Source organism: Podarcis tiliguerta (genome assembly GCF_965153285.1).
Source record: "Podarcis tiliguerta genome assembly, chromosome: 1".
Lineage (NCBI taxonomy): Eukaryota > Metazoa > Chordata > Lepidosauria > Squamata > Lacertidae > Podarcis > Podarcis tiliguerta.
The window spans coordinates 101,272,297-101,288,380 of NC_139534.1; the positions used below are offsets into that span (position 1 = coordinate 101,272,297).

Sequence of the window (16,084 nt, forward strand, 5' to 3'; positions counted from 1 at the left end):
ACTTGCACAAAAACCATTTGTGTGTATAAAGAGAAAAGCTAAAGCATGCGCCATTCAAGACATGTGATAAATTCTGCCAAAATACCTGCACGGTAGGCTAATTTTAAAAGGCCTTTATTTGAGGAATGTGACAGCTGCTGATTGGTTTTGTCAAAGGTCTTGTGAAAATCCCCAGTAACAAAACAATCCTGTTCAGTTTGACAGGTGGTCTGTGGTTTGTTTGTTTTTTAATTTAAAAAAGAAAACTCACACCAAATAATGTGAATTGGTGTTTTCCAAGAAATGGACAAAGCGCTTACAGCATTTGAAGAAATGTTACTGTTGAGATCATTAGTTTAATTTGCAGTGCATTCCCTTACATTGTCTACTCAGAAGTAAGCAACCTGAGCTATGCAGTCTCATAACTCCCAAGCATTAGCACAGCCAGGTATAGTGAAGGACTAAGAGGATAATCTAGGAGCCAGGAAGCTTTGAGTTGAAATCTAACCTCAGCAATGATAAACTCATTGGTAAGCTGCTTAGCTTTTTGTCTGCCATTGGGTAGTAATAATAATATTGTGTTAGCCTACAGGGCTCTTGTAAATATCACTGCAGTTGTTTGTTTGTTTGAGGATTTGTATTTGGTTAATTTTACTTATTTATTTGTTTTATTAAATTTCTATATCACCTTTCATCCGAGGATCACAGGGCAGTAAAAAACATATAACATCATAACAAACAAGAACAATCCCCCTAAATTTAAAAGGCCATAGATTGTTTAATTAGCCAGAGAGCAGAGGAATGTAATTTTGCATGATTTCATAAATCCATTCCAGTGTTCTCCCACAGTTATCTGTGATTTTTTTCCAAAAAAAAAAAATCCATACCAAGCTTGATATTGATATTTAAATAAGCCTGATTACATACTGTTTCATTAAAGAATTTTCTAGAACAATCAAAACTGAAAAGCAAACACAAAAAATTGCAAGAAAACAAACACAAACAGGAAGCACAAATAGAGATTAAGAAACACAGGGAATCGTTTAGACAAAACCAATACATGCTAGAATGTGGCAGTCTTAAAATGTTTGAAATTGTCAAGTTTTGATGTTTTTGTGAATTGTGATATGAGGAAGAAATCGAATGAAGTTCAGGATAAGCCAAATGTATTCCAAAATAAAAGCTTTGTAGCACAATTCTGTCATAGATAGGGAGTCCTCAGGGGAACAAGGCATTTGCAGTGAGTCTGCTGCCAGTGCCTTGCACTTCTTATATGAAAACACAGGGCAACATTTTTGGATTGAAACAGGCCACAACTTCATTGATTACAGATGAAAGTGATTTGGCTCAGGCATTGGGTGATTTCCCACTCAGTCAGCCTGCCTGCTTCCTAGGGGGTCGATTCTGAGAAAGGGTGTCCCTGTGACTTAGGGAACACCTGGGCGGAATTGACTCCTTGTGGAGTGCTGTGGCCCTCAGCCCACAATTGGACTTATGGACGACACTTTCCCCTGGATCCCTTTAACAGGATACCCCAATTCCTGGAAGGGGGAGGCAAAGCCATACAACTCCCCCTTCTGATTACATACTATAAATCATACCCAGACGTCTCCTAAAGCCCACCCACGATTGGCTGAAATCATGAGAGGGAGAATTGGAATTCCCCGACATCAGCAGCGAGCTGGTGTGTCACCGCAACTGCCACCCACCAACAGGTTGAAGAGAATTTTCTCCGCGGAACCATTATGATGTGGTATTTTAACAATGTGAAGAACAGATCCTGAATAGTGCATGAATAGCCTTGGCAGGCAGTATGGTTTAGAACAGTGGTTCTCAAAGGGTGTGGCGCACCACACGGGTGGCAGGAGAGGGTGGCGAGTGTGGTGGGAAGGTTCAAGGGCAATCCAAGAAACATATAAACATTTCAGCATAGTATAGTATCAAAACTGTGTTTTTATTTGCAGAATATTTCTAGATATCCCATGATCGTATTATAAAGTTGCTGTGTTCTATGTTATAAATCAAGCACTGCTAGGATTTGTTTCTTTGGGTTTTCCAGTGCATTTCTTATCAATAAAACATTCAGGGTGGCATGAGCAAATTTTTATTCTGAAAGCATGGCCCGGAGAAAAAAGTTCGAGAAGCACCGGTTGAGAATAAGAACTGCTGTTTGTTGGATTTAATAAGGCTTTAGGATTGGCACTTTGGTACTTGGTGTGTTGTGGGGCTTCTTCTGCAGAATCCCTCCCCAGACTCGAAGCCTGATCAGCCAAGAGGAAGCCAGCCAAGAGCAGCACTGGAGCAGCGCTGCTGCTTACTGGGATGGGGAGGTGGGTGTGCGCTTTGATGGGAGCACCAGAGAAGCTCCACATAGCCCAGACCTCCCCTCTGCCCTCTGTATCAGCTGCAGTGATGCTACCGCCAGGAAATTCATGTTGATGATCTGCACCACCTGCATCATTACCTCTTTTGGTGGTTTCTTTCACTCTTTGTTGTTGTTGTTTAGTCGTTTAGTCGTGCCCGACTCTTCATAACGCCATGGACCAGAGCACACCAGGCACTCCTGTCTTCCACTGCCTTCCACAGTTTGGTCAGACTCATGTTTGTAGCTTCGAGAACGCTGTCTAACCATCTCATCCTCTGTCATCCCCTTCTCCTTGTACCCTCCATCTTTCCCAAAATCAGGGTCTTTTCCAAGGAGTCTTCTCTTCTCATGAGGTGGCCAAAGTATTGGAGCCTCAGCTTCAGGATCTGTCCTTCCAGTGAGCACTCAGGGCTGATTTCCTTCAGAATGGATAGGTTTGATCTTCTTGCAGTCCATGGGACTCTCAAGAGTCTCCTCCAGCACCATAATTCAAAAGCATCAATTCTTCGGCGATCAGCCTTCTTTATGGTCCAGCTCTCACTCTTAATCCCCTTTGGAAGAGAGATTGGAAGGAAACCTAGGAAGCTGCCTTATAGTGAGTTGGTCTGTCTAGCTCTTTGTTGCAGTGATGGGACACTGCCAGCTCTATCTGGAGATGCCAGGTAGAGCTGGTGCTCTCCCATTGAACTGTGGCCCTGCCCCAAAGGGGCCAATAAGCAAAGTAATTAAGGCAGTAGGTATCTAGCTCCTGTTTAAATATTTGCACACCCACTTAATCTGCCTTTCAAAGAAGATTACAACAAAATCCATCAGTGGAACCTGATGCTAGATGTTTAAAAATGTTTTCGTTGCAGCATCCTGGCCATTCTGCATAGTGAAAGGTCTCTTGGTTTGTAAGGAGTTTTGAGACTCTTATACCGCTTGTTCTTCATTTTATTTAGGGAGAAATCTGAAACCCAAACGGTGCCATTTCTTCTGCGATAGGTTTACACTCCCAGCCAGTTTCCACTATTTCCTCTGCATTCTCATCACACTTCAAAATTGCTGAGCTGTTTTTGTTCGCAACTGACATTTTGAGAATGATGCTTTGGGAATTTCAAGACTGGAAATTTAAGCCTGAGTGGTAATAGTTTGAACTATTTTTCATGCTTGAGAAGAAGGCAGATGGGGGGAGGGACTCAGTCTCACATCTTTAATTGTGGTAGTGGTTGTGATAGGGTTATCACAGTGGCTGTCGTAAAAAGCTCCACAGTCAACTGTGTTGTTGCTGTTGTACATATGTAGAAATTCATAAAGCAGATACCACAGTGTATTAATCCTTGGTAAATATTTATACCTCAACAGCAGCCACTCTATGCACGTAACATAACCTCTAGGTACGATATACATACATTTATCAAGTTACTAGCATAAATAATGTGTAATAGAACTCTTTCAAAAATAATACATTATGTTAACACAATTTATGATAAGGTATTTTTAAACAACAGACATAGATAGAGGAATCCAGCTTAGATACTAACAGCCAGTTACTGCCCTTGGTTAGGCTACACAGACAATTCATGTATATAAAATAGTGTATTAAAGTAAACTTACAAAAGCAAAGAGCAATCATTGCAAATGTAATTTTTTCCCCTTCCTCTTTGGGATTCTAATTTTAAAAGCATTAAAGAAGACAGCTGCTCATGCTGTGATATGCGCTAAACAGCCTGAAGGATGGAAAAAAATATATTTGTAGCTCATAATAACTATTGACCTTTCTGATATACAATGTTCTCCGTGTTAGCTATTCTGTTCTATCAACAGTGAAGATTGAACATGACTTCTTAATAGAAAACATGGGGTTTCAAGCTGCCTTCACAAAGGTGTTTATGTATTGTTATTTTGTACTGTAGTACAAAGACTAAGTCCTGGTGCCCTTTGTCTGACATCATGTTGTAAAAAAACTGAGGGAAAGGGTCCTCACTCTTATGGACTGCTTTATAAGAGGAATTGGCCCATAACCATTTTATGATTGCGATAAAAACATTGCTACCCTCGATCCTGCATGGAGGTACAGAAAGTTGAATCCTAGAGCTTCCCGAGAGCACGAAGTGCATTTTTCTTAAAAAATAGATCCCTCAAGTGGCTGCATTTATAGATGCTTTGCAGTAAGATGGGAAACAATTGCTTGCTTGTTGTTGTTGCCCTGGTAGTATTCATACTGTTTTGCTCTTTGTAGTGCCACAGCTTCCTGCATAATATCTTGTGTTGGGTGTCATGTACGTTCAAAGGCTAGCTTTATTATCGCCCATTCTCCCTCCTCCTCCTCCACCACCACCACCCCTTGAACTCTTTACCGCTTTAGAGTCCTGTGCAGAAACACCCACTGGTAGCAGCTTGACTTTGTCATTATGCATATTTTCCGCAGAGTGGTGTCATCCAAACACTAGCTGTGTGAGCAGCATGAGGCAGTTTAAATGCTCTTCACTTCCTCAGGGGAGCCCCGCACCAAGAAGCATGCTCCTGCTTGGCATATGAAAATCTGGAATGGAAGCTCTTTTAGTATGTTCGGTAAATCACAAGCAGAGTGGCAACGGTAGGCAGCAGAAGCAGGATTTTTGTGGGCTTAAAAAAGAAAAGAAAAAGACTTCTTATGTTCTTAAGTTGTTCTCTTCTCCCCCATCCACCTCTCAGTTTATTTTATTTTAATGCCACTTTTCGTGGGCCAGTAGTGGCAGTACTAAATTACAGCTGTTTCCCCAACTCTGTTCTAGTCTAAAGTGCTAGTTAACGATTCGCAGGATACTAAAGAAAGGCAGCAAAACTTCCCAACAGGATGAGAGTCCCTACATCCTGTTAGGACAAAGTATATTACCATCTGGGTATATCTTTCAAATTCTCTTTATAACCACATATCCGCTCTTTAACATAAAGCAGTTATGATTTATAATAGCAATTCCAAAGGATTTTGCATCCCCATGTCAAGAAAAATAAACCAAGTTGCGTTAATTTCGAAACATTTATTTGGCTCCTAAATAAGTGGTCCCTTGTGCAGGAACATGATTCACAACAAGTTCAGTGATATCTTTGTCTACAGAGGGTAAATGATGTAACTCATAATGGACATTAGCCTGGTTTGTACAGCACACTAAACCAAAACCATGGCTTAGCATGGACATGCAAGCATGAGGGTCCCTAGAAATGGGTTTTTAGGGCTTGTTCCCTGTTTGCTGAATGCTCTCCTCAGGGAAACACAACTCACACCAGAACTGTCCACATTTAGATGCCAGGCTAAGATATTCCACTTTATCCTGGCTTTAGGGTGTTATGCTGTAGGGTGATCTCTGGTTTCTTTGTTGTGCTAATCTTTTATTTGGATGGGATACCCGTGGTTACAGCTTGTGGTTTGTCTGGTTCATAGGTAATCCCATTTCTGGGATCTGGGTGGGTTCATATGGGAAAGGGTCGTCTTTCAGGTCTGGCCACATAAGGCTTCATATGTCAAAACCAGTACTTTGATCATCTCAGATAATGCATGTATTTCTGTTTTCCATTTAGATTTATGAAGTGTTAATTTCACTGGATGTTTTCTAGTTTTACCATTATTCAAAATACTATGCAAACCTTTTCACATTTCCAAACTACTCTTGTTTTAAATATCAGTCTTTCATGCACACCTTTGCTATCATTTCTGTGCTAACAGACAGCATCTCATAACCCTGATAATTTCTGTTTGCCTTCTGCATACACTTGTCTGCTCTTTTCTTTTAAAAAAATCATGTTTGAAGGGTTACTAGAACTGTGTGTTCTAGTATTATTATTTATTGAATTTATATACCGCCTTATACCTGAAGGTCTGAGGGCGGTTCACAGAACAAAATCAAAATATATAATCAAAATAAAAACAACAATCCAAAAACACACACCCCCCCCACACACAAACACATTTTAAAAGGGCATAGAATGTCAATCAAATCAACCAAAGGCCTAGTTAAAAAGGAACGCTTTTGCCTGGTGCCTAAAGGTGTATAATGCTGTATAATGTGTATAATACATTTGAGTTCCATGTTAGTATATATACAGATTCTTTCCTTAGCTTTTCAGGGAAGTGTCTACTAGGATTGCAAGATCGCCTGAGTGCCAGTTCAAAAACCTAAAAGGATCATATAGGGTTGTTTTACTGATGAGCATTTGCTTTGCACTTTTCAACGGAGAATTTTATCTGCTCGTTCATTGCCCACTCTTCCCATATCATGCTATCCTTGAGGATTTAAACGCCGGCCTGCGTGCAACAGAACAACTTTTTCACCTGCACCTGAGAATTGAAGTTTATAAATTAAGTGCTGCTCTGGCCTGATGCTAAGCACTCTGACCCACTCTGCCATTGAATGCTCAAAGATAATTAGAGCTATGAACTTCAGTGCCAAGCCAGCCACACCTCCAATTGTCTTCCAACCACTGCTTCTCTAAGGAAATGAGAATATGGCAAGGGAAAATGTAGAGGGGGACTGACAACAACCTTTGCGATACTGCGAAAGGTTGAGCTCAGATGCTGTTCCTTTTCGTAATCCCATGAGAAAACAGCAGCTCCCCCCCCCCCCGCCACATGCACTCCCTCCTTGTAATAAATGTAATAATCATAGTGCAATTCTATATGTGCCATCAATGATGGATGCTTTAGTAGAGATTTCTGCATTGCAAGGGTTTGGACTAGATGACCCCTGGGGTCCTTTCCAACTCTCTGTGCTTCTATTTGTCTATGCAGAAGTCAGTTCCACTGAGCTCAATTCAACTAACTCCCCAGTATGTGTAGGATTGTATAAGATTGTAACCGGGTGTTGCAGATCTATTTATCTATTTATCTTTGAGAAAGTCCCATTCAATTCAATTGTATGTATTTGTGCATATGCATATATCAGTGCCGGATTTACGTATAAGCCAAACAAACTATAGTTTAGGACCCCACTCTCTTGCCCCCCCCCCGAAATATACTTCTTCTTAATTGTATTTCAGTTCAACAATTACTTGGATAAAATACATATTTTGTTTTGTGCAAATGGCTTTAGATACCTTTTAGGTCCGTAAATTACCATCTAGCATATATTCAACACACAAAAACAGCAACAATTTGTTGTTGACAAAGGACAGCTGGACATATAAAGGGCCCCATTACCTTCAGTAGTTTAGGGCCTCATCAAAGCTAAATCCAGCCCTGGTGTAGATAATTTGAACCCCATGCCATTATACGTAATTTGGCCTGATTTGGCAACCATATCTTGACAGCTAGCCGAATTGCAGATAAAATCTAACATATAGATTCTTCTATAGTGGTGCCTCTGGTTACGAACGCTTTGGGTTATGAACTCCACTAACCTGGAAGTAGCTGCACCTGGTTGGGAACTTTGCCCCAGGCTGCAAACAGAATCCAGGAGGCCCCATTAGCAAAAGTGCGCCTCAGGATAAGAACGGTTTCAGCTTAAGAACGGACCTCCAGAACGAATTAAGTTTGTAACCAGAGGTATCACTGTATAGGTTTGAGCCGAGGTATTTGTTTACTCTCAATCAGCCAGCCCCCGACTACCTTTTCAGTGGTGCAGTTCTGTTCCTGTGCTGTTCTTCTGGCTACCAGGATCATTTCAGGACTGCTGTGCTTCTCAGCCTTGTCTGTATTTATTGTCATGGTTATTGCTATGGGATGGATATGATTTCCATGGTCTGATTTATGAGATCAGTGTTGCTTCTCATGTGTGCAATAGTCTACGGAGTGATTTATTGCAGTGATGGGTGGTAAATACTGAATCCCTCAAAATTCCATAAGCATATATTTCATCCCGGCTTCATTCAGATTATCAGACCCTTTTATATAATGGTGAGACATTATTAAATTACTTGAATAAAATTAGTGCTTAGAATGCATTCTATGAGAAGTGCAGCTTTCTGTTTCCCACCTTTTCTCTCTCTCCACAGCATGCTCCTGTCCTTCTTGATTAGTACAATAATGAATGCGGACTTATTTTAAGTACAGTAAACCCTCAGCTTACGCAAGGGTTACATACCAGAGAAAGCGCCTAAAGCCCAAATCATGTATAACCAACACACACTGGGTGCAATGGCGGGTGAGACTGCCAAAGTTTGGTTTTTTCCTGGGCACCCACCTCCTTTTAAAAAATAAAAAATTGAATATGCACAGGTTAAATGCACTTTAAGTTGCGAGTATACTGTACAATAGTTGAAAAGGAAGAATCAGGGATGTGTAACTCTCCTCCATATTTAGAAGATTGCCATGAACAACATTTCAGCATATTTTACTTGCTGCCTATGTTAGGTCATAATGTACTGGACTATAGCAACTGCATGTTTTAAGCTGATTCTAACATTTATTCACTCAGCAGGAAGAACACATGCTGTGGTTTCTTAATGTACACTTTAAGCACTGTACTGTAGAGTGTTGTATAATATCAGTAATAATTAATGGTGAGCCTCTCGCTGCCAGATCTGCTTATGACCCTTTTTGTGGTTTCAGGGTTCCAGTAACCTTGATCCTGATCATACATTTCCTTGCTTTGAAAGTTTCATTTCTTAGATGTTGCAAACATGATATTGCTGAATGGAACTGAAATGTTGAGGCCAGGTTTGTGGCATGGTTTCTGATGGCTTCACGTTTGTTCAGGTCTCCAAGGACTAACACCAATAAATGTGAAAGAGACAAACAGCAGATTGGCATACTTTTCCATTTCCACCAGGATGGAAGAAAAAATGCGCTAAATTAAGTCTAACCTTAAATGTATAATCTGTCCTTGGGAAGGAGAAAGAAAAAAAAAGGGATATAGCATCTTCGAGCTCTCGGCATCCCTTACGAGAAAAAATTGGTTCTAAGGGTCTCTGATCTTGTGTTTTAGTAAAATAGAACTGCACGGCTGACTGACAGTTCTGATCTAAAGCATTTACGTTTAAGTTTTGATCTCTCTGCTTTTGATTAAAACTAATGAGCTCATTTAATTCAAAATGGGAATCTCTGATAAGAGAAATAAGGTTGATGTGATTGGATTAGAGGGGCAAATTAAACTCTTAGAGCAGAAGTTTGTGCTTATATAGTGTATTAAAAAGCTGTTGGCGTATTATGGCGTGTTAGATGATGAGAAAAATTTCATAGTAATTCATATTTAATCAGAAGAAATGAAAGTACTAAATATAACATGGCTCTGCTTTTCCCTCGAGTGATAAAGAGCTGTACATTTAAAATGACATGGAATTCATGCTCTCTAAAACAAAAAAAAGCCCACTCTTAAGAGAGACACTAAAGAAAGGGGCATTCTTGTTATTGTATTCATCACAACAGAGCTAAAAGGCCATAAACACAATGTAAATGTGATCACATCAGTATAAGGTATATGCAAGGAAATATAACAAGGGAAGTCTTGCCTCATAACTAGCAGTAGTCTTTAAAGACACTAGTAAACCACTTTTTTGGTTAATTTAAACTCCCTATACAGAAATATTGCCAATATGGCTGTTTTTTTATGCAGGCTTGCCCCACATTTAATTATTTTAGACAACGAAAGTGTATATTTACATTTGATATTAAGATGATATAAGCTTTCTGGTGAGCAGGCTATGTTCTTATTTTCAGGGGGACAATTGAGTGTTGCCATTATCTCTCCCCAACTTCCAAACCATTTCCAACTAATGAAAGAGCAAAGGGAGAAGCAGACCTCAAGTTTGTGCTAGAGTGAGAGTTGCTGTTTATTATCTGAAGATTGTCCAGTGCATTTTTTCTAGTAGTCTTACTTGAGAGCACTGGAGAAGGCCACATAGGACCAGTATAACTTACTAGGCAGACAATAAATTGCTTCTATCCGCCACCAGCTTGAGGCTATCCTCTCTTTTTACTCTTCCTTTAAACACACACACACACACACACACACACACACACACACACACACACACAAACACCACCCATCTGGCTCCCTCTCTTTCCCTACTAGTTATAGTCAAAGAAAGAGTTCCTAAGCAATCAGCCCAAGATAGTCTCTTGTTCTTTCCCCCTACCACAATCACCACCACCACCACAACAACACTGTTCATGCTGATCCTAGGGATAAACGTTAAAAGTAGGAGCAGATTTGCATTTTCTCAACAGTGAGGAAATCAGCAGCTTCCATGTGATCCATCATCTGCAGGAGGTGGTGCTGGTGAACATATATTATGTTCACCCTTCCAGCCATACTGTAGAGTAGATACAATGAAAGGAATGAGCGATATTGAGTAGTTATCCATATGAGACATCCAACTTCCTTTCCTCCTCCATCTTCTCCAGTGACAACAGCAGGCCTTTTTTTGCCCAGTGGCACAAAGCATTGTCAGTGGGAAAACATTACAGGAAGAAAGGATTACCCTCTCACTAGAATGGTGATCCTGATCTAATTCGGGACGGGGGACGGATCCACAGCTGCCATTAAAAAAATATATAGGGGGAGATCTATCATCAGGATCTCCTACTTCACATGAAGTAATTCAAAAGGATATTGTGAAAATGAAATTATCTATGAATTGTTTTATTTTGTTGTTGTTGTTTCTACTCTAGTGGAAGCCACAAGCCCCAGCCTACTTACAACGGACAACAATCTAGAGCGTTCTTTTTTCATCCGGATGAAATCTACCCTGACCAAGCGAGGTGTGCACATAAAATCTTCAGGATATAAGGTAAACATTGGTCTTGCCTCCTTAGGAGTAGTTAGAAGTTTCCTTTACTCTGAGAGAGAAATGTTGTGGCTGAAGAGCTAACATACTTCTTATAAGTAATAAGCATACTTCTTATATCTGGATATCTGCCAAAGTCTGAGCCTGGAAAGTTTGCCAAAGATTGAACAAGACTTTTCCGTAAGTTAAGAACATTTCCGTAGGAAAAAGTACATGGATATTTTATTTATTTCCCATTGCTATTTATATTTCTAAATGGCTGTTATCTCTCCCCTCCCCCCCTCTTTTTTGGAGGATGCAGTAGTCTGAAACTAATTAAATATCCCTGGAGGTTATGGCTGTCTTAAATCCAGTGACTGAGTAAATGGTGATCTGACCCACTAGTTTGAAGAAGTCAGAAATAACCATAGGAAGTGTGTGCAAAGTCCTTCCATCACGTATCATACGGGATGAAAAACAAAAACAAAACACTGCAGCATTCTTCAGTCTCACTGACTATCTGGAAAGACCTTGACTTACAACACAGTCCTATACATACCTACTCAGAAGTAATTCCCATTAAGTTCAATGGGGCATTCTCAAATAACTGTGTGTAGGACTGCAGCCTTAGTAGCCTACAAAAAAGTAAATATTTAAGAATACCTGGAAATGACCCACTGAATTCAAATGACTTGCTTCTGTGGAAGCATGCATAGGGTTTACCTGTATGATTTAAAGGTTTATTGTCTTTTTTAAAAAAATCACATCCTGTTCACTGGACCTTACATGAACAGGACCTTACATATCATAGTCATTGTTCTAAGGTGTCCTCTGTTTCCAGCCTGCCATTAGAATTATTCAAATTTTCCTGAATTTACATATGAGCCTTAAAAAGACCTATATGAGTAGATGTGACTTAAGGGCATCAGGAAACTGCCTTTAGTTATCACCACCCACCCCACCTCACCCAGCATTTATCACTGTCCATAAATAATCAAACATACCCGAGGGTTGCCTCTCATTGTTTCCCTTGGAGTTAAGAATAATGTAGCTCTTTAGTATAACCACAATTTTCAGTTTGAGCTCTTAACATTTGTTTACAGTCTATGCTGCTGTCCTATTTTCTATTGTCCTGCAAGAGAGAGGAGCCTTGTCCAATCTTCCTGCAGGGGCCTTCCAATACATATTTAAATCCAAGTGTGAAGTTCACACATCCTTTTGCTTTGCTTTGCTTTGCGTTGTTCGTTGTTGTTTTGTTTTCTTGCAGTCCATCAGGACAGCAATACACACAAAACATTGGCTCATGGGGTAAAATGGCAGTATTAAATGGTTATCGATCTTTTGGCTAGTGGGGGAACCACAGAATACAGCAACAGTGACAAAGTGCAACCTTGGAAAGGTCCAGGAATTGAAAATAATAGCAAAACACTACTTTCACTTCAGACAAGTGCCCAGGTAAAACCGAGGCTCTGGGCAGAAGCTTCAGGAATATTTAAGTACAATAATCCCTACTCTATTTTTCTTATACCTTTTTAAAATGAGAACCTTAATCTTATCTTACCCAGGGATGGCAGCGTATAGAACACATTCTGGTACTGTTCTTTCTAAAACGAATAGCATTTCTTTTTGGTTCACTGTCACATTTATATCCCACATTTCTTCCAAAGAGCTCAAGGTGATGTTCATGGTTCTCCTTCTCCCAGTTTTTAACTTCACAAGAACCCTTTGAGGTAGGCTAGGCTGAGAAGAGAGATCACCCAGTGAGCTTCGTGACTGCAAAGGGATTGAACCCTGGTTTTCCAAATCCTAGTCCAACAGTCTTAACTTCTATTCTTCCCTGTCTCTCACAGAGCATCAGCAGAGGTGTTTTTGTACCAAACAGGCTTGCATATTGTATGTGAGCACACACATCAGCTGGCATGCTAAAGACATGTCTATAAGCAGGAAATGGTTGAGAAAACGAGGAAAGGTGTACACTGTGCAAATGAAGACCTTTCTTTCTTACTTTTAGACAATGTCCTCTGAAAAGATGAAGCATCTCTTCAGTTAGATACTGGCAGGTGGAACTGAGTTCCCACTCCAGAACACCTGATTTGAATGTAAACAATGCTTTTGAAGGTTTAAGAAGCTACCTGACAATAAACCTTTTGTATATTTTTTTAAAAAGAATTCCAAATTGAATATGCAATTTCCATATTGTCACCTGTTTCATATTCACACATCATGCTAAACTTACAGCAGTCCCCTTTCTTCTTAGGCAAATTGCCATCCATTGAAAGCATGGATGGGGAACCTTTGGTCCTCCAGTTCACACTGGACTACAGTTCCCATCATCCCTGATCATTGGCCATGCTGGCTAGAAATGATGGGAGTTGGAGTCCATGGGATGGAAGGCCATCACCTCTTTCTCTGTGGTGTAAATGCTTTCTGAACTGTTTTAGTCACTACTGTTTAGCCTCTACACACAAATTAAGGACGAGGTATGACATTCCTCTAGTCCTGTAGTTGTTCATTGAACTTGAGGGAGGTAATTTTTCATAGGAGGAAACCCCAGAACAAAAAGGAAGTTTGTCCAGCTACGTAGGGTGAATGGTGTGGAGACTTCCAAGAGAACAACTTCCAGTTGGGTGGGGAGGAGCCCATGATTGGCTGGTATGCTTCCCTGAGTTTCTAGCCATGAGAAAGACCTGAACAGTGAGCACAGCAGGGAGGAAGACTTCCTCCTGTTAGAGCCCCGGCGTGGACTCCTGGGGACATATGAGCCTCAGGAGAAACCTGGGCAGCTTGCGGGGCACGTATTTTGAATGCACTTTCAAGACTTGAAAGAATGCTGAACCATCAGCATGCACTAAATATTGAATCCAGCATTTCAGCCCATGCCGAAAACTCCCTGAATTGACAGAAGAAATTACTTTAGTGCTGACCCATCATAGTAACTGAGTAAACAAGTACATTGGCTATCATGTTCTCAGCAGCAAGTTACACATAACCTCAGGCATCTGTGAATGTGTGTTCTTGAAAGAGAAAATATTTGCTGCGATGCAGAGATCATTCTGGCCTTCAGCTGAGCCTCTGGTGGGATAAGGAAATGCCTTGGGATGTTTAGCCACCATGAAGGCAGCCTATGTGAGAGGACACCAGGGACATTTTATTTCAACAATTTATCCGTAGCACAGAAGATCTAAATATACACTTCACTAAAGTCTTAAAAGAATATATATATATATATATATATATATATATATATGGTATGAGCCAATGTCACAGACTGCTTTTGCAGACAGAATGGTTTTCTCTTGGTAAAAATTTGAAGAATTCCTTTTTAAAGGAATCTGTCAGACAAATGTCCAAAGCACCTGTGGAAAAAGCACAGAAATCTTAATAATTAAACTTGTCTTTTGTCTTTTTAACAGTTAGTACTAATCATAGCACATTATCTTTAAAAGGGGGGGGGGGACTGTTGATTTGATAAGCTCAGTGAAAACTAGAAATGCAAATGTTCAATCACAGGCAGACAGCCAAAATTTCAGTAATGGAGACTGAAAATTTGATTAATTTCCTTCCTATAAATCAACTCCCATGTACAGAAATAATTTTGAAATACGTTAGCTCGCAAAATTGAAAAATGTTGAAAGCTACAGAAATGGTTTCCACAAACAAGTCCTTATGCACCAAATTTAATTTGGTGCAGTGCTAATTTCCTGACATCCCAAAACTAGGTGTTGTATCATGGTTGTTTGTGGGGATGATTATAAGTGACTCAGTGATTTAATAAAGCGCTCTTAAAAGTTGCGCTAAGGACATAAGTCTTGTATTACTGGAGCAGAATAAAGGGCAGGGGGCATTTTCATGGGGAGGTGATGTCAGCTGAAGAGTGGGGCAAGATGAATTTTTTGTTTGTTTGACTAAAGTATTCTTATACCACCCTCTTGAAAAACACCTTGAGTATGGTCTGCCTTCATGCAGAAGACTATACATACTCAAGACTATACAGCAAACAGCAGCTCATTTTAAGACCATATGATGTCTTTCTTTCTTTCTTTCTTTCTTTCTTTCTTTCTTTCTTTCTTTCTTTCCTAGATAGCTCAGTCAGTAGTGCATGAGACTCTTAATCTCAGAGTCATGGGTTCAAGCCCCATGTTGGGCAAAGGATTCCTGCATTGCAGGGGGGTGGACTAGATGAACCTCGTGGTCCCTTCCAACTCTACAATCCTATGATTCTAAGAATGTTAACAATGGGAAAGAGCTGTAGCTCAGTAGCAGAGCATCAGCTTTGCATGAAAATGTCCTGGGATCAGGCCCCAGTGTCCTCAGGTAGGATTAGGAGAACCCTGGTCTGAAACCCTGCAGAGCCACAGCTCATGTAGGCAGTACTGAGCGCATGGACTAATAAATTTGAATAATAATAATAATAATTCAAAACAAAAAAAATCTTACATAAGAAAATGGTATCTTAATATGGCAGAGGCAAAAAAGATGTGATTCTATAAATGAAGGTTATGCCTTTTAGTTTATTTTCATAATTACCGTATTTTTCACCCTATAGGATGCACCGGCAGTCGGGAGCTCAGCGTGAATTCGCGCCGGGCTCCTGAGGGCTGCACAGAGCTTCCTGAAGAGCAAGAGGGGTTGGTGCGCACCGACCCCTCTCGCTCTCCAGGCTTCAGCGAAAGCCTGCATTCGCCCCATAGGACGCACACACATTTCCCCTTCATTTTTGGAGGGGAAAAAGTGCGTCCTATAGGGCGAAAAATACGGTAACCTCCATTTGATATGGCAGAGTACACCCTATTAGATAAGCTGCTCCTAAAATGTCTATAGATATCTTATAGATTAGCACAGTTTAGGCTTACCCATGGCAGTAAGAGTTGTTTGCAACTAGGCCTTTGCTTTAAGTTCCTATGAAAATAGTGTTGCCAGTGTAGTTTTTCCATCATCAATTGTAAAGGTTAAAGAGGAGGGGGAGGGAGCGAGAGAGAGCGCGAGAGCGCTGGACAACTCTCTCCCCCCCCCCCCCAGCTTGTACTGAACAAAAGAGCTGATACACAATAAACAAACATGCATTATGGGTTGCCTTCA

General features: G+C 40.4%; 1 protein-coding gene across 11 annotated transcripts in view; it reads left to right on the forward strand.

Moving 5' to 3' along the window:
- NPAS3 (neuronal PAS domain protein 3) overlaps positions 1 to 16,084 on the forward strand; it is a 604,332-nt gene that overhangs the window by 545,025 nt on the left and 43,223 nt on the right. For all 11 annotated transcript variants that reach the window (XM_083452393.1, XM_083452389.1, XM_083452392.1 and 8 more), the window contains one exon: positions 10,911 to 11,029. In XM_083452393.1, coding sequence (XP_083308519.1) covers positions 10,911 to 11,029 — 119 coding nt within the window. The remainder of the gene's footprint in view (positions 1 to 10,910; positions 11,030 to 16,084) is intronic.